The 26,496-nt window shown below is 47.6% G+C and overlaps 1 protein-coding gene and 1 long non-coding RNA gene across 5 annotated transcripts in view; one reads left to right on the top strand and one right to left on the bottom strand.

Annotated features, from left to right (window-relative positions):
* Window positions 1-26,496, top strand: part of daam2 (dishevelled associated activator of morphogenesis 2) — a 309,727-nt gene that overhangs the window by 116,663 nt on the left and 166,568 nt on the right. For all 4 annotated transcript variants that reach the window (XM_067985157.1, XM_067985159.1, XM_067985156.1 and 1 more), the window contains exon 2: window positions 6,197-6,402. In XM_067985157.1, the coding sequence (XP_067841258.1) occupies window positions 6,232-6,402 (171 nt within the window). In that variant the 5' untranslated portion in view covers window positions 6,197-6,231. The remainder of the gene's footprint in view (window positions 1-6,196; window positions 6,403-26,496) is intronic.
* Window positions 3,565-23,207, bottom strand: LOC137322084 (uncharacterized). The gene is made up of 3 exons (XR_010962954.1): window positions 23,170-23,207; window positions 18,500-18,644; window positions 3,565-3,757 (listed from the first exon to the last, which is right to left on the bottom strand). It is a non-coding gene; the product is annotated as an uncharacterized lncRNA (long non-coding RNA).

The raw sequence follows: 26,496 nt of genomic DNA, 5'->3' as shown, positions 1-26,496 counted from the left end.
TCCTGTGCTGTAACCATTCTATGGTTCTCTAAGGTAGATGGTATAAGGTTGGAGAAACTGACTTGATTCTTGCTTGTGGAGATTATTGGCGTTTGGATGACATTTAGTGAGAATAGGTGGTTGAAAGGTGAGAGAAAACTGGGATTTATTTGACTCTAGGGGCCAAAATGGTGTCCAAATCTAAAGACTTAGGCCTTATTGAATTTTATCCCCCTATCATTGGGCGTAGGTAGCGTGATCCGCTATTACCCCACGTCCAATAACCCCTGCGCAGGCAGGACGAGACTTTCGTGAGGCCTGAGGATTTACCTGCAAGCTGCTTTGGAAATCATCGTTGACACGAGGATTAAATGCAATTCACATGTTCTACCAGCAGGGGTAGCCCCAATCTCTTAAAGGGAAGATGTCGCTTAAAACATCTTAAAGGTAGCCGGTACCTGTTATTTGCTAAAAATAAGTCTGCTGTCTGCACGGAATCTGAATGGAGATCAGACATCGCACACGTAAAGCACAGATGCAGGTCCCGTCCCTATGTTTACACACTGATGAGTTATGTTAAAACATTGCATAAAGGTTGTGCACTACTAAATCCCACATTCTCAAACGTGCTTGCCAGACCTCACCAATCTGCCGATCTGAGTTGGTACCAGGCCTGCAAGAGTCTGTGCACCAAGGTTCTCAGATGATGCACTAGTGGTCTTGGTGCAAGAGGTGGACAGAAGGAGGGACATCCTATATCCATGGGGGAGGGCAAGCAGCCCGCTAGACAGATACCCAGAAGGCAGCGGGGGATGAAGTCAATGCCAGGTGCACAGCACCATGAACATGGATGCAGTGCAGGAAGAAGTTCAATACTTTGACACGAGTGGTCAAGGTGAGTGAGGTCAATTGTCAAGTGGCCTCTCCTACCAACTGCACCACTAGCCGTATCCACTGCTCCACTCACTACACCCCCCATCACCCACATAACAACAAACTCTTTCCATCAGTACTCAATTCTTCCAATCAGATGCTTCCTCTCACTCTTACACATTACCACTGTTGCAAACCGCCCACCCACTACTCTCAGGTCACACACACTGGCAGCTATTCAACCATGATAGGCACATCACCCAGACACACATTCCACTTTCTTGCAGGAGAAGGTGGCGCATAACAGGAGACAGCAAGTGGCAGTGACATTTAGCCCCTCAAGCCTGTTCCACCATTCAATAAGATCATGGAGGACCTGTGACCTAGCTCCATATACCCATCTTAGCCCCATATCCCGTAATACCCTTTGCTCACAGAAATCTATCAATCTCAGATTTAACATTCACAAGTGAGCTAGCATCAACTGCCATTTGCAGAAGAGCGTTCCAAACTTCTCCCACCCTTTGCGTGTAGAAGCATTTCCTAACTTCACTCCTGCACGTCCTGGCTCTAAATGTTAGACTATGTTCCCGCGTCCTAATATTCAAATAGAGGAGACCTCCAAAAACAGTTCCAAGAGTCTTGGCAGCCAGAAGCTATAATCCAGCCACTAACTTGTAAATCCTGCATGGCCCCTTTAAATAGCGCTGGTGAGGGTCCTCCAGGCACTCTAAGACACGTTCAGATGGTCGTGGTTAAGACTGTGCGTTGAGTTGAGCATTAAGTGCCAAAATGGTGTCTATCACTTTAAATCAGCGTTGCAAACTGATTGTGTCCATTTTCTCCCTACTTTACATGCAGCCGGCGTTCATTATTTGCGCATGCGCCACTACCTTTACCAAGATGGCGTCCGGCGCACGTCACGCTGGAAATGTGTGTGGGCATCCAAGACGCCATCTTGGATGTTCGAGAGGCTGTGCAGCGCTGAAACAACGGGTGCTTTTGCGTCCTTAGTAACTACTGCTTTCTGGCAGTGTGAGCAAGGAAATTTTCCACTGATCACTGGACTGTGGCCTGTAACACACCAGTGGATGCGACGAGCTACTCGGCATCACGTGGGTTAACAACAACAAAATAAGCCTTTGTGAAATTATTGTTATTCCCTCCCACTCCCCATCCCCCCCCTCCCCCACCACCACCACCTCCTCAGCCACTGTTTGTGTAGCTCAGCTGTGAGATGCGTCGGCCTGTGCTGTTTGGGGCTGGACAGTTCCAGGCGGCCTTTGACTACTACCAATGGGGGTTTTGTTTCAGCGGTGAAGCAAGGAGACAGGTTTCAGCCTGATCTATTGTTGGATCAGCTCTTTGGTGCTATTGGGCCGGCTTTGTTTCCATACTGCGAAGACGTGCCACCCTCAAAATATATTTAGTATGCGTTCGAGCAAGCTGGAGTGATGACAGATCCTGAAATTACACCGACAAGGCAACGTGTTACTACATGTCTTTGAAGTTACACTGCCAAGGCAACATGTTACCTACATGTTTTGAAGTTACACTGCCAAGGCAACATGTTACCTACATATTTTGAAGTTACACTGATGTGGAAACATGTTACCTACATGTAATTCCATGTAATTCAATGTAATGTTGCTCCTACCTTAAAATCCAAATCCTCCAATGGGGCCTTGGCTGTTCTGTGCAGCCTCCCTACCCAGGAGAAAATGGGCACTCCCCTTCGAAAGAATTAGTTGCGTCCTTTTGCTTGGCAGTGTGGGGCATCTGTGGTAACGTCATGACAGAAATTTGACTGCACTGAGTCACCTAGTTACTTTGGATGATTGGAAAAGTGTGAAAATAAGACCTGAAGTGTGACCATCTGTCTGAAGGTTCCTTGGCAACTTTGTGTGTGTGTTTGTTACCAGGGGAGATGATAAGGGGGGGAGGGGTTGGAACTATGCCACCCAATATCAATTATTATCATTTAACTACTACTAGTCAGTGCGTGATTTACCGTTCCGCCATCATTTCAGCAGTTCTTTTTGGTAGTTTATTTTTTTCAGTTTTAAATTGGCAAATGTTTATATAACAGTGATCATACAAGGCCTCTTGCCGGACAAAAACCTCCTTATTTCACTTTATGACACTTATTGAGGAAGGGTCGTTTGAGTATTGTCTTAAAACTCTTGGCCCACAAATGATCTACTGCATCACCTCAAACCTGTGGAGTTCCTCACCTCCCTTAGTGTGTTTTTTTTCATAGGAGCATTAGCAATAGGCCATTTAGCCCCTCAGATCTGTCCCGCCGTTCAATTACATCCTGGCTGAGCTGCACCTAAACTCCATTTACTTGCCATCTTTCCATTTCCCTCCACACCCTTACCTAACAAAAAATTATCTAATTCCTTCCCCAATCTTCAGTCCTTTAAAACCCAAGCTTAATATCGCCTAAGCACTACTTCCCGTTTTTTGTTCAACTCTTTTCAACCTTGGTGGTGTCCTGCGTTACAGGCCTCAGCCCTTTACCTGTAGCTGAGAGAGAACCGCCCTCTCAGACCGCTGAGAGTTTCCTCACCACATTGCGTGACAACTGCTGTACATCGTAATTTAAAAGTAAAAGTAAGGTTGCTTCTGACCCATCAATTTGCAATGGTTGAACCTCATCTCATATAATCTTAGGTTTCAAACACAATTTTTTTTCTTCATAATGTTTTATTTCTTCTATGCCTCCAAGGCCATTGGTCATTGAGCATAGCGGACAAGCAACCAGCTCCCAAGGCTTCTGAGCTGTTTGGAGGTATGTACCAGCTGTTATGTACCTCCCAGCAACTGGTGTAGATGGCCTGTCATGGGCTGTGCCAGCTCACCGCCCTGGCAGTTGGAGTACGATGGGCTGTACCAGCGAGACCTACAAAAGAGAGAAAGGAAGAATTTTTTTTTTTTTAAAAAGCACAGAAAAAAAAGAACTTGTTAAAAAGAAATTACGATCAGGAGCCAAATGTTAAAGTCACGTGCAAGTCACGGAGTGGAACAGTTCACTGTCAGTCAGTCAGTGAGAACCGGAAGAGAAATTTTTGACGGCAGCTGAAGAACTTTAAGCATACCCTTGAACAAAATGGTGGACAATTTGAGGCCCGGTTGCACTGGATACTGTATCTCAGATATTGCTCCCCTGCCTCATCTGTCTCGATGTTACAAAGCTGGGCCCGGAAATTGGCCCCCACTCCACTGGTGGAAATGAGGCAGAGCAGGACCTGGATATGTTCAAGGCCCAAGACACTAACCCCATTCCAAATTGCAGGGATAAGGTCACCTGCAAAGTCGGGGAGATCCACTGGCGCCTGCGGAGGGGCTTTAGCAACACTGGAACAGCCCCTGAAAGGCAAAGCATCCCAAGGCCACTTGACTGAGGTGCCCGAGGCCCTTCCTGTAGAAACAAGCAGCGTTCTGGTACCTTGGAAAGGTAATTGATCCCCTCTGGGAACGATTACCTTTCCCTTCTAAAGTTTTGGGGCCTTTCAAAAGGCTTCAGTGGAACTTGTGCCAGCTCTTAGCTGAGACCCCTCATAAGAGCGCACCGGGTGAATTTCTGTCCGGCAGTGGCTGATCCACCCGATCTCTGCCTTTGATCTGGGCTGGAATTTCGTCACCCTCGTGTCTTGGGTGGGCAGTATGCCCGCTGCACTGTTTGCCCTGTATTCATCTGATATCCACCTGGTTGACACTGCCGTACATTCTCAACCCACAAGTGGCACTTCTGCAATCTGTGCCATGCATTGAAAATGATTAGCCTGCTCATACTGCTTACATCCCCTTGAAAGATGCATATGTCCTGCCAAGCTCTGTTCTACACAACCTGTAAAGTCTAAGCTTTAAAATAATTGAAACCAGATAATGGGCAATAAATAGGACGCCCCTTCTTTCTCTCTCACTCTCTTGTTCTTTTTCTCTTTTTCTGTCTCGATTTTTCTCATTTTTTTTCTCCCACTCTCACTCACTTTCTCTCACTTTCATTCATTCTCTCTCTTGCACTTCCTCTTGCTGGTGTTCACTCTCTTTCTCTTGCCGTCTTTCTGTCTTCTCCTTCTGCTCTCCTCTCACATTTTCATGTGCTTTCTCTCATCGGCTGTCTCATCCTCTCATCGGCTGTCTCACCCTCTCATCGGCTGTCTCACCCTCTCATCGGCTGTCTCACCCTCTCATCGGCTGTCTCACCCTCTCATCGGCTGTCTCACCCTCTCATCGGCTGTCTCACCCTCTCATCGGCTGTCTCACCCTCTCATCGGCTGTCTCACCCTCTCATCGGCTGTCTCACCCTCTCATCGGCTGTCTCACCCTCTCATCGGCTGTCTCACCCTCTCATCGGCTGTCTCACCCTCTCATCGGCTGTCTCACCCTCTCATCGGCTGTCTCACCCTCTCATCGGCTGTCTCACCCTCTCATCGGCTGTCTCACCCTCTCATCGGCTGTCTCACCCTCTCATCGGCTGTCTCACCCTCTCATCGGCTGTCTCACCCTCTCATCGGCTGTCTCACCCTCTCATCGGCTGTCTCATCCTCTCATAGGCTTACCTTCCTTGAATCTCCATACAGGTCTCTTTTCCTGTAAAATACAGAAACTCTTGTAGAGATGGGAAGTTGGCATCTGGCCTTTATTTGTACCCAGCACCTACTTTTCCTTCTCTTCAACCTTGCATAGTGATTTTTTTATGTATTCATTCTCGAGATGTGGGTGACGCTGGCATTTATTGCCCAACCCTGGTTGCCCTGAAGAAGGTGGTGATGAGCCTTCTTGTTGAACTGCTGGTGGCGGTTTGATACAACTGAGTGGCTTGCTAGGCCACTTCAGAAACAACCACTTTGGTGTGGGACTGGAGTCACGTATAGACTAGACCGGGTAAGGACAACAGCTTCCTTCCCAAAGGGACATTAGGAAGAAAGAAGAACTTATACAGCACATTTCACAGCCTCAGGACACCTCAAAGTGCTTTACAGCCAATGAAATACTTTTTGAAGAACTCACTGAAGTTGGGTAGTTAGTGTACCAGTTGGGTTTTTACAACAATCCAATGGCTTCATGGTCACATTTACTGATACCAGCTTTCTAAAACCTGAATTCAAATTCTTAAACTACCAGGGTGGGATTTGAACTCACGTTCATACTGGATTATTAGTCCAGGCCTGTGGATTAATAGTCCAATTACGTAACCATTACACTATCATGTCTGTATGTGCATATGAACCAAGTTTTACTTCTCTTAGGAACACCCTTGACACAAATTCAGGTTGAAGATGTTGCCCAGTGTATGATATTCATTCACCGCTCCTGTTTTTCTATCTTTTTACAGATCATGAGCTGCAGCTAGCACGACAGACGGTGACCATGGCACCACGGAAACGGAACCGGCATGTATTGGGTTTCCTTTGTTGCTTCCGGGGCAGCGAGCACCCAGAGATCACCTTCAAGGACAGCAGTGTGCCGCTACAGCTTCTGGAATTCTCCCTGCCAATCCCGCCCGCCGATGAACTCAACGCCAGGTTCGCAGAACTCGTTGTAAGTGTTACTGAGCGAATGACCTCGGCAGACAGGAACCCATTCAGGACTCGGAACCAACTCTGTGCCGTTCAGAGCACCGAGCCCAATCCAATCCTTTTGCCACAGTTTTCCCTCAGCCCCGATTTTCTCCCCTCGTCTCTTAAAGGCACTGAAAAGCGGGGGTAGAATTTTATTCATTCTTGGGCATCGCTGGCAAGGCCGACATTTATTGCCAGTCCCTAATTGCCCTTAAGAAGGTGGTGGTGAGCCTTCTTCTTGAACCGCTTCAGTCCGTGGGGTGAAGGTTCTCCCACAGTGTTGTTAGGTAGGGAGTTCCAGGATTTTGACCCAGCGACGATGAAGGAACGGCGATATATTTCCAAGTCAGGGTAGTATGTGACTTGGAGGGGAACATGCAGGTGGTGGTATTCCCATGTGCCTGGTGCCCTTGTCCTTCGAGGTGGTGGAGGTCGCAGCTTTGGGAATTGCTGACGAAGAAGCCTTGGCGAGTTGCTGCAGTGCATTCTGTGGATGGTACACACTGCAGCCACAGTGAATGTTTAGGGTGGTGGATGGGCTGCTTTGTCCTGGATGGTGTCGAGCTTCTTGAGTGTTGTTGGAGCTGCACTCATCCAGGCAAGTGGAGATTATTCCATCACAGTCCTGACTCGTGCCTTGTAGATGGTGGAGAGGCTTTGGGGAGTCAGGAGGTGAGTCACTCGCCACAGAATACCCAGCCTCTGACCTGCTCTTGTAGACGCTGCATTTATGTGGGTGGTCCAGATGAGTTTCTGGTCAACGGCCCCCCCTCCCCAGGATGTTGATGGTGGGGGATTTTGCGGATACTGGCAGTCCTCCAGTCAGTATTCATGCGGGAACCTGGGCAGTGAGTGTCGGCAGGTTAGTCAATCAGGCGGAGCATTAGGATCGAGGCCTATCCTGTCCCCATCCGACATCCACATTCACTTTGCAGCAGCGGCGGGGTGGGGTGGGGGGGGCGGGTCACTGGATAGTGATGAACTACGGGAAGCTCAGGGACCCGAAGGTCAATTGCAGCATTCCCACTTCACCATAGCTCAGATGAACAGACGAGGGATAACACCTGGGGCAATTCTAGGTCTGTGTGGCTCAGTACCATCCCAGGCAGAACACTTACCAAATCAGTTATCAGGACAGATCAAATAATACGATAACGGTGATAATCTAAACATCGGAAGCAGAGAGTCGGATGGAAGGAGGTCAGTGTCACATTGCTGAGGAACTGGTACAACTGTCTACAGTGGTCCACCATTTTTGGACAGATTCGGGTGATGTCCAAAGACAGGTGGGAGTCCGTTCAGTTTTGGTGGGGAGCAGTGTTATCGAGAAACTCCAACAACAACACCAACTACAACTTACTTTTATATAATGCCTTTAACGTAGGAAAACATCCCAAGGTGCTTCACAGGAGTGTAATCAGACAAAAATTGACACCAAGCCAAAGAAGGAGACATTAGGACAGATGACCGTGGTTAATGAGGTAGGTTTTAAGGAGGGTCTTAAAGGAGGAGAGAGAGATGGAGAGGTGGGGTCATTTAGGAATGGAATTTCAGAGCTTGGGGCCTAGACAGCTGAAGGCACGGTGGGGGTGAAGGAAGTGGGGAATGGGCAAATGGCTAGAATTGGAAGAATGTTGAGTTCTCAGAAGGTTGCAGAAATAGGAAAGGGCGAGCCCATGGAGGGATTTGAACATGAGGATGAGAATTTTAAAAATCGAGGCGTTGGTGGACCAGGAGCCAGTGTAGGTCAGCGAGCACAGGGGTGATGGGTAAACGGGGCTTGGTGCAAGTTAGGAGAGGGGCAGCAGAGTTTTCCAGGCCAGCACATGTAGTGACCTCCCCGCCCGCTGCCTCTCTCACTCTGTGTGTTTATCCTGATTCTCTTCCAAATCAACTCCCTGAGCGTCTGGCATAAGCAGGAGAGTTTGGAACGCTAACACTCTTTGGAGGCTCCACATGCGAGAACTTGACAATAAATGGAAACAGGCAGCGCTGAGTGTTGAAGGTCAGTCCTGCAGTGAATGGTTGAAAAGAAAAGCCTCATTCTTTCAGAATCAAAGCTGTTGGATGACGCAGCCACAGCATTGAAGAAGATTGATTTTCTAAAGAAAGTAAAAAAAAAGGAGAAAATTCCCCACTCCTCTTCTAAAGATGGTGACTCATTCTGGGTCACAGTTCCACAGAGTATTGACAGACCTCAGCTGAGTGCCCATTCTTCACTTGTGAACCCAGATAGGCAGTATTTATGGGGTATTTGATTGTGAAGGGCATCACTGCTGAGCCCAGTCCAGTCCCCACCGAACGTCCACACTCACTCACTTTCCAGCAGTGGTCCCAGGGGCAGTTGAGAGTGGGGAAGAGATTTTTCCAATCTCTAGCCTAGCGGCATTGAGGCTAATGGTAGCACAGCTAGTGAGACAGGCTAACACTGCATAGGAACATAGGAATTGTTGGACGAAGAAAAGACCAAGGTCTATCTAGTTCACCTTCTACCATCCTGGTAGTGGCATGATACAACGATAATGGAGTCGTTGACTAATCATAGCAATCAATCTCTAATCAATTAGTCTACTATAGACCCAGTGCAGGGCAGGGATCATGCCTGAGAACTTGTAGGTCTGTATGGCTCGGTTCCACAATAGGCAGTGCACTTACCAACCGAGCCACCTGCTCATTGTCATCCTTTGAAGCTGAGCAGAGCCTGGCAGTACCTCTCCAGAGGAGAGGCAGTGAGAGTTTAGACACGTTGGGAGGTGAAAAACATTTCAACGTTGGATTTGCAGGTAAAATAATATTGGTGTCAGCCGTGGCTCAGTTGGTAGCACTCTCGCCTGTGAGTCAAGGATTGTGGGTTCAAATTCCACTCCAGAGACTTGAGCACAAAATCTAGGCTAACGCTCCAGTGCAATACTGAGGGAGTGCTGCATTGTCGGAGGTGCCATCTTTCAAATGGGATGTTAAACCAAGGCCCCGTTTGCCCTCTCAGGTGGATGCAAAAGATCACATGGTACTATTTCCAAGAAGAACAGAGGTGTTCTCCCTGGTGCTTGATCAATACTTATCCACACCAACATCACTAAAACAGATGATCTGGTCATTTATCTCATTGCTGTTTGTAGGATCTTTGCTGTGTGCAAATTGACTGCCATGTTTCATACATTACAATAGAGACTACATTTCAAAAAGCACTTAATTGTCTATAAAGCGATTTGAGACGTCCTGAGGTCATGAAAGGCGCTATATATATATGCTAGTCTTTCTTAAAATAATATTGGGCCAATTTTCTGAGCATGTATTCCTGCTGAGAACTTTGCCCATCAGTTGGGCATTTTGGGAAATTGCCCATGATTTTGTGGATACGCAAAACCCACGGCCAAGTTTCCCCGACAGTGGCAACACTTGGAAGCTCAGCTCTATAATGCGATTTGCAGTTACTAGGTGCATCAATATCTCAAAGAATCCCAGCAACTCTTGTGGAGCTCCTGATGATATTAGAGATGCCTGATGTTCAATAACGAGAACATTGGATGAAAGGAAATACCTTTGGGCCCAATTAGAGTCAAGTGTTGTATTTTCTGGGTTTTAGTTTACACAGCTGTTCAAAGAAAGTGATAGCAAGAGGAGAGAGGTTTAGACACACAATGATTCAAGTGACCTTGTTCTACCCCAATTCCCATCTAACAGCAGCTTGTTACCACAACAAGTTAGACTGAACGCTTGACAACGCTACAGTCAGAAGCCCCACTGGACACTCGGATCTGTCGGCCATATGTACGGTGAGGTTTTCCAACTCTTGTTCCTTCTGAACTCCAATGTCCTGTCCTACAAGCTCTCACTCTTCCCTGCATCCTCACTTTGTCGAAATCAAAATTCATCACCCTGTCTCCTACTCCAATCCATTTCTTCCTAGGGTCTCAAAACCGTGAAACCTCCCTCAATCTTCCCTTTCTCTTAGAATCTCCAGGCTGTACCATCAATGTTCTCCCTCCCACACTATAAAGGCTATCTCCTTAATCTTCCCATCTCCCTATAATCTACAGGCTGTTGTTTCAATCTTCCCTTACTCCTACGATCTACAGGTTGAACCCTTAATCTTCCTTTCCTCTTTCAATCTACAGGTAGAGATTTTAAAATGCCCGTAACAAAAAGATAAACAAGTGGAAAACAGTCTTGTTGTACACTATGTACCTGTTTTTTCACTTTTATTTTGAACAGGCCCAACTACACTGGAAATCTAAGTTGTTTCTAAATTTTGCTCCTCATAGGATCAATCACAGACAAATCCTCAATGCTTATCCCTAAGAAAGAAAGACTTGCATTTATATAGCGCCTTTCATGACCTCAGGACGTCCCAAAGCACTTTACAGCCACTGAAGTATCCCTAATGGGAACATGACTTCTAACAGGCTCATCCCCCAACTCACCAGCTTGCAACTTAGCAATGAGAAACGCTACTATTGGGACCTAACATAGAAAACATAGGAACAAGAGTAGGCCATTCAGCCCCTCGAGCCTGTTCTGCTATTCAATAAGATCATGGCTGATCTGTGGAGGAATCTGCCTTCCATCCCAGGGAGCAGGACTAGGCAAACAGACATTTTTTTTTGTGTAGTTGAAAACGTGTTTCAAGGCTGTCTACAACATACATTTAACATTCAGATTAGGTGTGTGTTGTCATTCATTTAATAGAAAGTAGCAAATTAAGCAGCTTCATTCATTAAATAGAAGGTGCTGGAAATGTACCTGGAACAGAATGACAGGATGACCCCACCTTGTTAATTAGTAGCACCAGTCATATGCCATGCAAGACATGCACCCGCTGCCCAATTGGGCCATCAGTGGCCCCGATGTGCCCATGTGGAAAGATGGGAGAAGCAGTGTTTGCAGGTCCATATGCCTCTGCTCGATCATCACTTTTCAGGCATCCCAGACCAACTGCATGAAAAAAAACGGATTTATGATGGCATTATACATCTGGTAGCATTGTATAGAAACAAAGGGCTCTGAAGTCGGCATCCAGGACGTGCGATTAGAATCCCTGCGGCTTTCACAGTGAGAGACGCCAACGTGCCAATGCAGGAAAAGGTGATGGCACATTAAGTTCCGACTGCTTGTTTTCTCAGACAGAAGTTTCTTTGACCATGAGTTTCTTTGGCTTGCCCTTTTTTTTTAAAACGCATTTTCTAGCCTCATTTATCTTGAAGCCATAAGCATCAATGCATAACAGGCTTTCAAAATAGAAGTTCTGCAGGAACAGTGGCCTAATGTGTGCGTGTGGGAATGCAAAGTGTCTGGCCAACATGAAGTGTGATCATGTGAACCCGCGAGTTGCCCGCTGATACAGAGTTCTATACTTCAAGCACTGGCACTCCCATTTACATTACAGAACTGTTTCTAATTGAAGGGGATTCTGTAGTGTGTGTGTTTGCTCTCTGTGCCCTGTCTTCACTTATACTTGCCCGACAGCAACTGAGAAACATCCATGGGTGGCCACAATTGAGAGTGCACATTTGCTTCCAGGTCATATTTGTGACCTTTATTTGCTGGTTATGGACTTGCGTTGAATGCTAAAAGGATTCGACAGGGTAGAGACGAAGATACCATTTCCTCTGATGGGGGAATCCAGAACAAGAGGACATCATCTTAAAATTAGAGCTAGGCCATTTAGGAGAGAAATCAGGAAGCACTTTTTCACACAAAGGGGTGTGGAATTCCAGAACTTTCTCCGCCAAAAGGCTGTGGATGCTGAAGACAATTGGAGATAGATTTTTGTTGGGTAAGGGTATCAAGGGGTCACTGGAGCTACGGCGGGTAAATGGAGTTGAGGTGCAGATCAGCCAGGATCTAATTGAATGACGGTATAGGCTTGAGGGGCTGAATGACCTACTCCTGTTCCTATGTTCCTATAATGTCAATGAAGGACCTGTACAGGCCTATAAAGTGAAGAACACATTTCAGGCCTGTACAGGCAGGCTGACAGCTCAGCTTTCTCGTGGCCAGAACAAAATGGCCACCCTGCTTCCAGTACTGGTGAACATTTTCGTTTGCCCCTGGTTGAACTTTGCCTCCAGAGGCAGGGATCAAACCTAACTGCGGATCTCTCCAAAGGGAAATACGCCACCTTGTTTACATTATAGCACTTCCTCCGGAAGCGAGGCTAACGGGAACAATCCTCCGAGTGCCCACTAGAGGCGTTGACCCTCGCCCAGTAGCTGCTCATATTCAAAGACTACAGGGCCTGTGCCTCGAGTTGAAAGAACAGACTGTTCACCCACAGCGTCACCCACTCACCAAAGACGCTTTTACTTATAAATTTCGATGTTCATTAATACCTTAGAGACTCCAGTCAGGAGCTCTTTGATGGCGAGAGCAGAATTAATGGTTTTGTGGCACTGATTGTTTTTGCGCATGCTTCTCTGTAGATTTTTCTTTTTGAGAAAAGTTCAAAGGCCAAGGCCCACAGTACAGATTGACAGCAAGAGAAGATAAGGTAAATCATCTCAGATGACACCAAGCTTGGGTTTTGAAAATATATAGATTATAGGCCTCCCACCCTGCACCCTCCATAAACTTGAGCTCATCCAAAACTCTGATGTCCATGTCCTGACTCACACCAAGTCCCATTCACCCATCACCCCTGTGCTCGCTGACCTACATTTGCTTCTGGTCTGGCAAAGCCTCGATTTTAAAATTCTCATCCTTATTTTCAAATCCCTCCATGGCCTCACTCCTCCCTATCTCTGTAACCTCCTCCAGCCCTCCGAGATCTCTGCGCTCCTCCAATTCTGACCTCTTGCACATCCCCGATTTTAATCGCTTCACCATTGGTGGCCGTGTCTTCAGCTGCCTAGGCCCTAAAATGTGAAATTCCCTCCCTAAACCTCTCCGCCTCTCTACCTCTCTCTCCTCCTTTAAGACGCTCCTTAAAAACGACTTCTTTGTCCAATCCTAATATTCCCTTACGTGGCTCGGTGTCAAATTTTGTTTGATAATGTTCCTGTGAAGCACCTTGGGATGTTTTACTACGTTAAGTGCGCTATATAAATGCAAGTTATTAAGGAAGGGAAGACCAAGGCTTGTAATTAGCTGTACTGTTTTGAAGCTGGAGGGTGAATTGTTAGAGGTGCTTAAAATTATAAGGGGGGGTAATACAGAGTAGATAGAAACAGACTGCTTTCAGCGATTGAGGAGTCTAGAACAAGAGGGCATTGATGTACGATTAAATGTAAGAGATTTAGGACAGAGAGCAGGAGAACCTTTGTTACATGGAGGGTTGTGGGCCTGTGGAATGCACTACTGGAGGTAGTGATTGAAGCAGAGACCATGTCAATGTTTAAGACTAGGTTAGATAGATGGTTGAAGGAAAGGGGGAATAAAGGAATATGGGAACAGAGCAGGCACATGGGATCAGGACAACAGCTCAAAAGCAGAATAAACAGCAGTACGATCGGTTGGGCTGAACGGCCGTGTTTCTGTGTTGTAATTTCTAAGTAAGTTCCATGTGAGGTCTTAACCCGGCTTTAAAAGGAGAACTGCCTTCATGAAGACCTACTTGTTAAACTTTTTTTTTAATTGTTTGGGGAGAGAGAAGAGTTGGATGATGTGTGTGCCATTTTATTGACATACACATGACCTGCTGATTTGTCTTGGTGCCATTTCTACCACCATATTGTCTGCTTGCAAGCAAACAAAAAAAGATTAGGACGTCAGATCCATTTTCCTACAGATAATACCTCTTTAATATGCACGTTTAGCACTGGGCTATAATTTCTCATACAAAATTGGAGCATAAGCAAGAAATTCTGACAGCAAAACAAACCATGGGACTGAACCAAGGATTCCTTCCACTACTGATTTTGACTCAGTGGTTTGGATCGGATCGTGGTGGGGGGTTAGGTGGGGGATGTCATTTCAGTTTGAGTTGAGCTGAAAATGGAAACTGAGGGCAGGTCCCTGATATACTGGAGCCCGACTTGTATCTAACAGAGATAGCAATACACTGCCGCAACTGAACAGGAGCATTGGAAGACAGGGGCCTACAAGCTAGCCTTTTGGGATGCACCCACATGATTGAAATCAGGAGTTCACTATAACAGCACAGGCCCAGGCCCTGGTCCCATTAATCCATGGTGCTGCAGTATAACAACACAGGCCCAGGCCCAGGTCCCATTAATCCATGGTGCTGCAGTATAACAGCACAGGCCCAGGCCCTGGTCCCATTAATCCATGGTGCTGGAGTATAGCAACACAGGCCCAGGTCCCATTAATCCATGGTGCTGCAGTATAGCAACACAGGCCCAGGCCCAAGTCCCATTAATCCATGGTGCTGCAGTATAACAGCACAGGCCCAGCCCAGGTCCCATTAATCCATGGTGCTGCAGTATAGCAACACAGGCCCAGGCCAGGTCCCATTAATCCATGGTGCTGGAGTTTAGCAACACAGGCCCAGCCCAGGTCCCATTAATCCATGGTGCTGCAGTATAACAGCACAGGCCCAGCCCAGGTCCCATTAATCCATGGTGCTGCAGTATAACAGCACAGGCCCAGCCCACGTCCCATTAAGCCATGGTGCTGGAGTATAACAGCACAGGCCCAGGCCCAGGTCCCATTAATCCATGGTGCTGGAGTATAACAACACAGGCCCAGGCCCACGTCCCATTAAGCCATGGTGCTGGAGTATAACAGCACAGGCCCAGGCCCAGGTCCCATTAATCCATGGTGCTGGAGTATAACAGCACAGGCCCAGGCCCAGGTCCCATTAATCCATGGTGCTGGAGTATAACAACACAGGCCCAGGCCCACGTCCCATTAATCCATGGTGCTGCAGTATAACAGCACAGGCCCAGGCCCAGGTCCCATTAAGCCATGGTACTGGAGTATAACAACAAAGGCCCAGGCCCAAGTCCCATTAACCCATAGCTCTCAAGCAAGACAAGGGTTGGGGTTCTGGCCCTCAGTGACCATTAGTTGCTGCTCCCTGTGGGAATTGGAATTTCCCAAGAAGGTGACAGTTAGGTTATGTTGGAGCAATTTATATACAAGTCAAATTCTCCCACTCCTCTATACAGCAGGATTGTGTTGATCTTTCATCCCAGTATCAGCACACTTCTCAATGCCTGTGGGTGTCCAGCTTTGGCAGCCATTGCCACAATCAGCTCTAAGAACATTCCCTCATAAAAAAAAAAGGAAGAAAATCCCACCAGGTAGCTCAGATGTTTTTTTACAACCGCCTACTGACCACTGACACATGGCCCGCACATGTGTCTCAAAGTAACAGCAGCCTCCTGTTCCAGCCCTCCCACAGCATGACTGCAACTCCCCATTGAACAGAATCGTATTACCGAGCGCCCACGCACTGGCGCATCTGAAGAAAGACCACACAGTCCTAATTGCCAGTGTTGTACTGCTTTCATGCTGCTTCCAATCACATGCCAACAGCGTGCACACATGTCCAAGAGCTGATGCATAGAGATCAATCCCCGGGTTAATCACTCAGGTCTCCTTTCCTTTTTTTTTTGTCTCTTTGACAGAAGCAGGCACAAAAATCTATCTTTCTTTTAAATGAGGGGAAACCTAGGCCCATAAGTACAGGGCACCATCAAGATTGAAAGGGTCAAAAGACATGAGCCCAGATTTTAACCCAGGGCAGGGGTACCGTGACAGGGGGCGGTAGGCCGAGACGAAAAGTCCCCACCTCGGCAGCGTGAGGCCCAGGAGATTTTAACTCCTCAACCTCCTGCCCGATACCAACCGGGGGTGGCAGCTGGCCAGTGGGCATGAGCGTAATGTGAGGAGGCAGGAGACCCCGCCCCCTCCCAACCAGGGACCGAAGAAATGGTCCTCGGCACTCAAGTGGTTGGGAGTGGGTTTGGGAGGGCCCTTGCAGTCGGGGAAGGGGAAGCCCCAGGGCAGGGAAGGCCTAAACTTTGCTTGGGGACTCGGAGGATGCAGTCGTGGCCCCACAAGGAACATAAAAGAGAGGAAAACCACTTACGTTTATTGGCCTCTTCTGGCTCCTCTTCCCGCTAGGTTGACCTGGCGGGGAAGTCACTGTGCCTTCCCTGCACAGGCCTCCGGTTAAAATTGCAGTCGGTGCCATTGGTGCTCAATCTGCATATTTAAAGAAGGACCCGCTGGCTTCCGGCTCAGAAGATCAAGACCCGCGGGAAGGCAGCAGGACATCGGCGGGTAAGTCCTGAGTGGGATTTTAACTGTCCGGTTTCTGCCGGACGGGCATGGCTAAAATCAGCCCGATGGCAAATTGAGAAAGTGACTAAATGACCGCTGAGCTTAGGCTTTAAAAACTTGTTGACTGCAGGAGGGAGGGAAAGAAAGAAAGACTTTCATTTATATAGCGCCTTTCACAACCTCAGGACGTCCCAAAGCGCTTTACAGCCAATGAAGTGTAGTCACTGTTGTAATGCCAGAACCACAGCAACCAATTTGCACACAGCAAGGTCCCACAAACAGCAATGTGATAAATGACCAGATAATCTGTTTTTTAGTGATGTTGATTGTGGGATAAATATTGGCCAGGACACCGGGGAGAACTCCCCTGCTCGTCTTCAAAATAGTGCCTTGGGATCTTTTATGTTCACCTGAGAGAGCAGACGGGGCCCTGGTTTAACGTCTCATCTGAAAGACGGCACCTCTGACAGTGCAGCACTCCCTCAGTGCTGCACTGGAGTGTCAAACCTATAGACTGTTGTTGTTACACTCCTGACGAGCCTTGCACACGGTGGAGAGGCTTTGAGGAGTCAGAGGTGAGTGGCTTATCATTGAATATCTGGCCTCTGCCTAGATTAAGTGCTCAAGTGTCTGGAGTGGGACTTGAACCCACGACCTTCTGACTCAGAGGTGAGAGTGTTACCCACTGAGCCACAGCTGACAAAAGTTCCATTTTGTCCTTCCTCTGCTGGAATGATGAGATCAGCATTTTCTTATGCCCTCTGCCCCACTCTCTCCTCCCCCCTCCCCCCCAAATTCATGGGGGATGGTTTCATACAGAACACATACTCAGTACTTTCAGCACACTGTCTGGCCCGCACTACCTCTTAATGGAACTTTTCTGCAGGTTACCTGTTATTACAGCTGGTATCACGGCCCATGAATAAAGCCTCCCATATATGTGCCCTTGTTCTTGATTCCCCCGCAAGAGGAGATAGTTCCCCTTATTCTTCTAAGTGGTAGAAGTGGTGGGGTTGGGAGGCACTGTTGAAGTAAGCTTGTTGAGTTCCTGTAGTTCACCCTGGAGATTGTACATACTGCAGCCATAGTGTGGCAGTGGTGGAGGGGGTGGATAATGAGTCTAGAGGCAAGGTCCCTGATCAAACAGACTGCTGTGTCCAGGACCGTGTCAAACCTATAGACTGATGTTGTTACACTCCTGACGAGCCATGCACACGTTGGAGAGGCTTTGAGGGGTCAGAGGTGAGTGGCTTATCATTGAATATCTGGCCTCTGCCCTGCTTGTGTAGCCACGGAGTTGATATGGCCGGTCCAGTTAAGCTTCTGATTATTGGTGACCCCGCCCAGGTCGTTGACAGTGGTTGATAGTGGTTCCACTGGAGGTCGGGGGAGATGGTTGAGTCCTTTCTTGTGGAGACAGTCATTGCCTGGTACTTACGTGGTGCCAGTATTACTTGGCATTTGTCAGCCTAAGCCTGGATGTTGTCCCAGTGCTGCTGTCGGCCAGCATGGGCCACTGCATTATTGGAGGAGTTACAAATTAGAGCTGTAGAATTGTCAGTGAACAGTTACACTCCTGGCATGTGCTGACCAGGAAACCATCGCTCCTTTGGATGTACACTTCCCGCCAGGAATCCAGAAAATAAATGCATAATGAAAAAATAAAAAAAAACATATTGTTCGCGATGGGAGGAGATGAAAGCTATGGCAGAACAACGAAAGTGGTATGCACAGAGGGAGTTTGTACCGAACACATGTTAAAATAGGAGAAAGAAAAACAGCGCTGGCGTTTACCCTCAGTGGTGGCCCACATCTAAGGCTCAATTACCCATCCCACTGCACTGCCATTCCCAGTTAAAATATCTGATAGGATTAGAGCCCCTGCTTACCCAACACATTTTCGATCATTCACTAGATCGGGAGGCATGAAATCACTTCAATGCCAAGGGTTCCCTCCACTGTTCACTCACTCAGCAGTTGCACTGAATCCGATCTGGCTTCACGCTCCATGGCCCTGGGTCAGCTTAGGTCGAGCTGAGGTGAAAACCAAAACTGAAGTGAGATTACTCATCCTCGATAGAGTGGAGCCTGGTCTGCACTGAAGTGTGACAGCAATACATTGATATAAAGCAGGGGGGGTTCCAAACTATGGTCTTTGAGCCTGCAGGCCCTGGCAATCTAGCCCACAAACTCCATAAAACTCAGTGCAACTTGTGCTTACAAGGTCAATTTTTCAATTGCCTGCACCCAGTGCAGATTCTCGCCTGTCGGGAGCACATATCCAGAAATCACGCACAGAGCCCATCATTTTTATAGGAGTGCATGAAAGCACGGGACTGGAAGAGACCCCGGCTGTTCCCACAAACCAGTACTTCTCGGTTCCCCCAGTCCCTCAAATATCAGTCCAATTCCCCCTTAACATTTTCCACACTATCTGTTTCCGCTGATTCCCTGGACAGTCTATCGCTCAAGTTCACACCCTCTGCGTAAAGTAATTAAATCAAATCTGTCTGTGCACCTTCCCTTTTCTAAGCTTGAGCTCGTGTCCCCTGATTCTAGAATCTCATAGAATCATAGAAATTTACGGCACAGAAGGAGGCCCATTGTGTCTGTGCCGGCCGAAAAAGAGCTATCCAGCCTAATCCCACTTTCCAGCTCTTGGTCCGTAGCCTTGTAGATTACGGCACATCAAGTGCACATCCAAACATCTTTTAAATGCAACGAGGGTTTCTGCCTCTACCACCCTTTTAGGCAGTGAGTTCCAGATCCCCACCACCCTCTGGGTGAAAAGAATTCTCCTCAGCTCCCCTCTAATCCTTCTACAAATTACTTTAAAATCTATGCTCCCTGGTTATTGACCCCTCTGCTAAGGGAAATAGGTCCTTCCTATCCACTCTATCTAGGCCCCTCATAATTTTATACACCTCAATTAAATCTCCCCTCAGCCTCCTCTATTCCAAAGAAAACAACCCCTGCCTATCCAATCTTTTCTCATAGCTAAAATTCTCCAGTCCTGGCAACATCCTTGTAAATCTCCTCTGTACCCTCTCTAGTGCAATCACATCTTTGCTGTAATGTGGTGTCCAGAACTGTACGCAGTACTCAAGCTGTGGCCTAACCAATGTTTTACGCAGTTCAAGCGCTTTGTGGCGATCTCCAACTTATTATCGGGGTTCAGTTATTCTATTCCAATAATGGTCTTGAATGCCTAGACAATATCTCCCCTAAGCCTTCTCTTCTCTACAGTAAACAATCCCAGGCTCCTCAACCCCTCCTCACAGCTCAGCTGCCTTAGGCCAGGTATCAGTTTGGCTTTCCCTTTCTTGCACTCCCTGCAATGCCCAGTTAACCTTGTTTAAGTGCAGTGATCAGACCTGTACGCAATACTCCAGGTTGTGATTTACCCAGTGCCGTGTTACAAGCCTCATAGACACCAATCCCAGGAGGTGACAATCTCTCTGACTATCCATCTCGAGATCTGGTTAGCTTTCCTTACTGCTACCACAAATTGCTCTGTTGGTCTCAGTGAGCCATCCATCAATATCCCTGGATCCCTCCTTTTTTTGTGTCCTGGAGCCTACAGCCAGGTAATTTATATTCCCGCTGTTTATGTCCCATCTCCAGTCCCATTACCTTGCATTAAGCCACATTAAGTGCCATTTGCCACTCATCAGCCTACTTACCCTACCTATCCCAATCCCAATTTGGTCTGGCTGTGCCCTGTTGTTTGAAACTTGCTCCCAAATTTGGTATCATCTGCAAACTTAAACACCTTTATTTCTGTCCCCCAGCACCAAATCATTTATTCACAGTGTAAACAGCAATGTCCCCCTCCCACTGTGGAAACTCACTTGCCATGTTAACCTAGTTTCAATCACAGCTGTCCATTGATTTCTGTGATTTTGCCAATCCGCCTCACAAGTTTGCCTCCTACATCTTGCCTTAATACCTTGTGGATTAATCGCCTATGTGGCACAATATCAAAAGCTTTGCAGAAATCATAAATATATCACATACACACAGTGTCCGCTGTCAACAAGGCCCCCTCATTTCCTCGAAGAGTTCCAGTACATCTGTTAAACAAGACCTCCTTCCCAAAAGTCCACGCTGCCTCCCTTTCACCATGCCATACCTAGTGGTTTCATTATCCACTCTTTCACCACACCTTCTAATACCTTTCCTACACCAGGTGGCCTGTGGTTTCCTAAGTCCTTTTGCCCCTTTTTAAAGACTGATGTTGTGTTAGCTACATTCCAATCCTCAGGCACTGCTCCCGTTTCTTATGATTCTCTAAAGATAGTGACAAGGACATGACCAAAGGATATTTTGCTGGCTGTTTCTTTAAGTACCCCCGAATGAAGCCCATTACGACCTGAGGCCTTATCTTCCTTTCACTTCCTCAGCCTATCTGAAATCTCTATTTCTTTTAGTCGCAAGATGGGTTCAAATGAAGAAGGCCCTTTGGCCTATTTGACCTTACCTTTCCAGAGAATTCTAACTCTGCTGTGTTCCCATTACAGCGTCGAGTTGTTTCTTAAATTAGTTCGACATCCTACTCTTCCTGACAATGCATTCCAGTCCCTCGGAGGTGCACAAGTCCGGCTAGGGGTGACCCCATTTAACCCCGCCCTATGGAAGAGCCTTAATTGCACTCAGCACCTCTTCCTGAGCAATCGGAAATGAAGCGTGAGCCAAGGAAAAACCACATTAGATTGGTGTCAGGACTTTTTTTTTAAAAAAGGTAAAGAAATACTTCACCGTTGAATAAAGAAATGGCTTTTCCCAGCAGTTCTAACTCACCAAACTCAATTTTCACTCAAACCGATCCTTCCCTTCAAGTCAGATGACAGTTGTCAACGTTATTACCTACAGTCAATGGAAAAGGCGAGCCTCTTAGCAAGAAAACTGCCCCACCCCCTCCCCTCCCTCGAGCAGTCTAGAAATGTCAGTATTTAAGGGGAGAACTAATTACACAAAGTTAAACATTTCAGATTAATCCTGCGACTTCCCCTCTTTTGGCAGGTAGCTTGCTGACGTTAAGTGGCCCGTTCTGTTTCCTACTTAGTCTGTACAATTGGGCCCTTGTTCACATTGAGCCAGGCACAGCAGTCTGAGCCAATCTTCATTCCAGTGGCTCCGCCAACGCACCAACAGTAGCATTACTGTGCAGTAATCCATCACGCTGCCAGCACTGGGCTGCCTGTTGGCTGCGGTCACAGTTGCCGTTCAATCCTCATTTCTACCGTGAGGCCTGTCCAATTGTCTGATTTTTTTTTACCAGTTTTATCCCCCTTCTCTGCCGAGGCACCGGACTCTTGAGGGTTACGGCTCCTCTGACGGGGTTACCCCCCTCCCCGCCCCGGGGGACATCGCGTGAGCAGTGGCACTGAGTGCTGGCAGGCTGTTTGACTCTCTGCTGTGGCTCAGTGGATAGCACTCCTGTCTCTGAGTCAGAAGGTCTTGGGTTCATAATCCCACTCCAGAGACTTGAATGTGTAATCCATTCAAGATATTTAGACACCTGTTTGGAAGTGATTGTTCTTTCTTATATCAGGAGGCCTGGCCTGTAGGGCTGTTGTCTGTGGAAAGTGGGAACTTATTTCCCCAATGGTGGACCCATGGGGTCCTATGTGAAATGACTTTGGTTGGTCTCAGTGTTCCCCATGGGTATGGGCCCACAGTATAAAACTGTACCCAATTTGGCACAAAATGGTCAATCTCACTCAGAGAAGCCGTAAAATTTCTAGAACGGGGAACGTCAGACTGGTGTACTGCTCAGATTGTCAGGGCTGAGACACATGGTGGTGGTGGGGGGGTGGGGGGAGGTTGTGGGGGTTGGGGGCCGAAAGGAGAAAGCAACTGGCTGTGCCACACGTGACATTGGACTGGGTGTGCCTGAAGTGGGAAGACCTTCCGTTCCCCAGCACTGGCGGAGCGAAAACCCACAGAGAGAAACAAGAGCATCAAGCCGAGAGTTCCTTTTAACAAACACTAGAGCTTTCTCTTGCCAGCGATAGGTTCCGTCACGAGACGTGCTCAGGTGACCACGTCAGGAAGCACGCGAGCTCGGGGGATAAAACAAAAGAACAGGCAGCTCCGAATTCCCACGTCCAGCTGGGGAGGAAACAGAATCCGACGGTGGAATTAATGATACTCGGAGCGAGTGTGTCGGGGGAGGGGCGGGTGGTGAATGATAAATGTGTGATTACTGTTGGGCCTGGCACATCCTGTTCTGTGGGAAATGGTTGAAGCGTTCCTCCTGGGAACGGAGCTGATAAAACTGTGGAGATGTGGTATCAGGGTGTGCCCCATACACTTTACGACTCGGGTCACCTCGGGTCACAGGAGAATGCTTTCAGCACAAAGTTGTTCTGTTGGATCTGACTCGACAAGATCACTGACAGCAACAGCACTTTATCCCAAGGTGCCTCTCTTATGGCTCCCACCTGTGTCCCCAGCCTGGCGGGTTCTCACTGTAACCAATCACCAGCAGTCAACATTGCAACCCCCCCCCCCCCCCCGCCCCTGCCTTGCCACCACCTCCCCCCCTACTACTTACTCGCTCATCGCTCCCCGATCTGGTCAGTTTTGCACATGATACCTAACTGACTTAACCTTATTAATGAAGAAAGATCTTGCCTTTCACAACCTCAGCACGACCCAAAGCACTTCGCAGCCAATGAAGTACTTTTGAAAGTTATATTTGAAGTGTAGTCACTGTTGTAATGTAGGAAACGCAGCGGCTAAATTGCACTCAGCAAGCTCCCACAAACAGCAGTGAGATAAATGACCAGATATTCTGGTTTTTTTTTACTGATGCTAGTTGAGGGATAAATATTGGCCAGGACACTGGGGAGAACTCCCCTGCTCTTCTTCGAAATGGTGTCATGGCATATTTTATGTGCTCAAGTTTCTGGAGTGGGACTTAAACCCACAGCCATCTGACTCAGAGGCGAGACTGCTACCACAGAGCCACAGCTGATCTCATTAATATCATAGCTAGATAACCCCACAGGAGAATCTCTGTACTTAAGCTACCCAGGGACATGTCAGAGTTATTCTACTCTGCTCAATTTGCACCACTGTAAGGAAATATAAATGGAAAAAACAACAGCAGCTGATATTCAGAGAATTATCCCAGATATATGCGCATTACGAGATCACAGGTGCTGGTTTGGATGAAGATGGCCCTTGAGCCTTTTTTGATCTAATCTTTCCAAGAAACCAAGCCTACCATCTTCTTATTACTGCATCCAGCTGTTTCTTAAATGAATCCAGAGCCCTGAGCTTCCTGACACTTGTTCCAGCTGTTAAACACCCTTTATGTAAAGAAATGCTTCCTGCCATCTGTCGTAAACTGACACATCACAATGCTGAACCTGTGCCCTCTTGTATTGTTGCCATGGTGTGTTTGGGTTCACTTTCTCTTTCCCCTTGACTCTCTCACCGGTATACAGCAGTGGTGCTTTGAAACCAGCCATTGGGGGGAAGCCAGGGACCAATTAATTACCAATTACCCCTCCAGGGAAGAGCCTACACAATCCTCACAGTGGACCAGCCGAGGTTGTGGAAGATCACAGATGTGAATGCATACTCTGTCTCGCCATGGCCCACATGTCGCAGGCTTGCATGCCGTACTATCGTGCATGCGAAAAAGAAAGAACTTGCATTAATACAGTGCAGTTTATGACCTCAAGACGTCCCAAAGTGCTTCACAGCCAGTGGAGTGCTTTGGAAGTGTAGTCACCGTTGTAACGTGGGAGACGCGGCAGCCAGTTTGCACACAGCAAGATCCCACAAACAGCCATGAGCTACAGATCAGATAATCTGATTTAGTGATGTTGGTTGAGGGATAAATATTGGGAGAACTCCCCTGCTCTCCTTCTACGTAATCAGGTGGGCGTGGGATCTTTCACGCCCACCTGAGAGGACAGACGGGGCCCTCAGTTTAACATCTCATCCAAAAGACAGCACCTCTGACAGTGCAGCACTCCCTCAGTACTGCACCTGAGTGTCAGCCTGGATTATGTGCTCAAGTCTCTGGAGTGGGACTTGAACCCATGAACTATCTGACTCAGAGACAAGAGTGTTACCCACTGAACCACAGCTGATAAAAGTTCAATTGTGTTCTTCCCCTGCTGGACTGATTGGATCAGCTTATTCTTATGTCCCCCTCCCCCTCCATTCATGGTGGGTAGTTTTATACAGAACACATATTCAGTACTTTCAGCACACTGTCTGGTCCACACTACCTGTTAATGGAACCTTTCTGCAGGATACCTGTTATTACAGCTGGTATCACTGCCCATGAATAAAGGCTCCCATACAGTAGTTGCACAAAGACAGGAAGCTTGCATCGATCCCACACAGTTGCGTGAACTGTCGAGCCATGTGTTTTTTAAGCAGCGGCAACATGGCATCTGGGGGGTTGAGGGTGGGGGGTGGAGGCGAAGATTAGAAGGCATCACACTTGGTTGACTTTATTTTCAGCGCCTCGCTACAGAAGTGTTCCAAAAACACCCTCCACTGTCAGCACCCAACTTGAACCTTGTTCTCATACCACAGCTGGAGTTAGCACAGCAAGCAAACTCATGTAGAATCATTGCAGAATGATACAGCACAGAAGTAGGCCATTCAGCCCATCGTGCCCGTGCCGGCTCTTTGAAAGAGCTATCCAATTAGTCCTGCTTACCCCCACCCTGCTCTTTCCCCATAGCCCTGCAGATGTAACCGTCACTTTCCGGGTATGCTGCATTTCCATTTGCCAACTTTTCCTCAGCAGATGCCCTTCCCTCGAAACCTTGTGCTCTTTACTTTGACCAGAGGAAGTTTACAGAGCTGTGAAAACGTTGCCCCAAGGAAGGCTAAGGATCTAGAACGTAGGTGGGGTAAATATTCTGGAATTTGACCTGATTTACCCTTGTCGCGAGGAGAAGCTTTGCAGAACCTTTCCTCAGTGACTAAATGGATTTGAGTCCATGATGGAATTGGTTTGACGATAGGCTTTGGAATGAGCAGGCTAGATGGGCTGAGTTGCCTTTTCTTGTTCCCTGCTTTATTGTGTTTCACAGTAATATGATCAGTTATTAGGCTGGCCACCCGTCCTCCACCCTTCATGATCTTGAGCTCATCCATAATTCTGCTGTCAGTATCCTAACCTGCACCAAATCCCATTGACCCTTCACCCCTGTGCTCACTAACCTACATTGGCTCCCGGTCCATTAACACTTCAAATTTAAAATTCTCGTCCTTGTGTTCAAATCTCTCCGTGGCCTCTCCCATCCCTACAACTTTCCATGAACTCTGTATTCCTCCAACTCGGGCCTCTTATGTATCCCCCCACTCCCTCCTCCCTACCATTGGCAGCCATACTTTTAGTCATCTAAGCCCCTAAACTCTGGAATCCCCTCCCTAAACTCTCCACCTTTCCCACATCTCCCTCCTTAAAGCCCACCTTAAAACCTGTCTCTTTGACCAAGTTTTTAGTCATCCTTCCTAATATCTCCTTTGGCTCGGTGTCAATTTGTGCTTGATTAAGCTTCTGCGAAGCACCTTGGGAGATTGTCCTACATTAAAGGCGCTATATAAATGCAGTTGTTATTGTTGTAATATAAGCAGTTGAGTGAGAACACTTTTCACCAGAATGATGGATGAGAGCCTCCTCTCTCTGCTGGCTGTAGGCTTCTGTAGGGAATAAATTTGGGACGTCTCAATCCAGGCCGTACTGGGTATGGATGCAAAGCGTAAGTCTACCGTTAATTTGGTCTTAACTGGCAGTCTCTGATTGGGCCTCCCTCCATTAGGGAGATTTCTTGGCCTCTCCATGGTGCCTCCCCACGACAACGTGGCTGACGCTGGCGACTCAACCTGAGGGGTAATTAGGGTG

The sequence above is a fragment of the Heptranchias perlo genome, chromosome 5, assembly GCF_035084215.1.
Source record: "Heptranchias perlo isolate sHepPer1 chromosome 5, sHepPer1.hap1, whole genome shotgun sequence".
Classification (NCBI taxonomy): Eukaryota; Metazoa; Chordata; class Chondrichthyes; order Hexanchiformes; family Hexanchidae; genus Heptranchias; species Heptranchias perlo.
The sequence above is the reverse complement of the archived record's forward strand: the minus strand, read 5'-3'. Positions and strand labels throughout refer to the sequence as shown.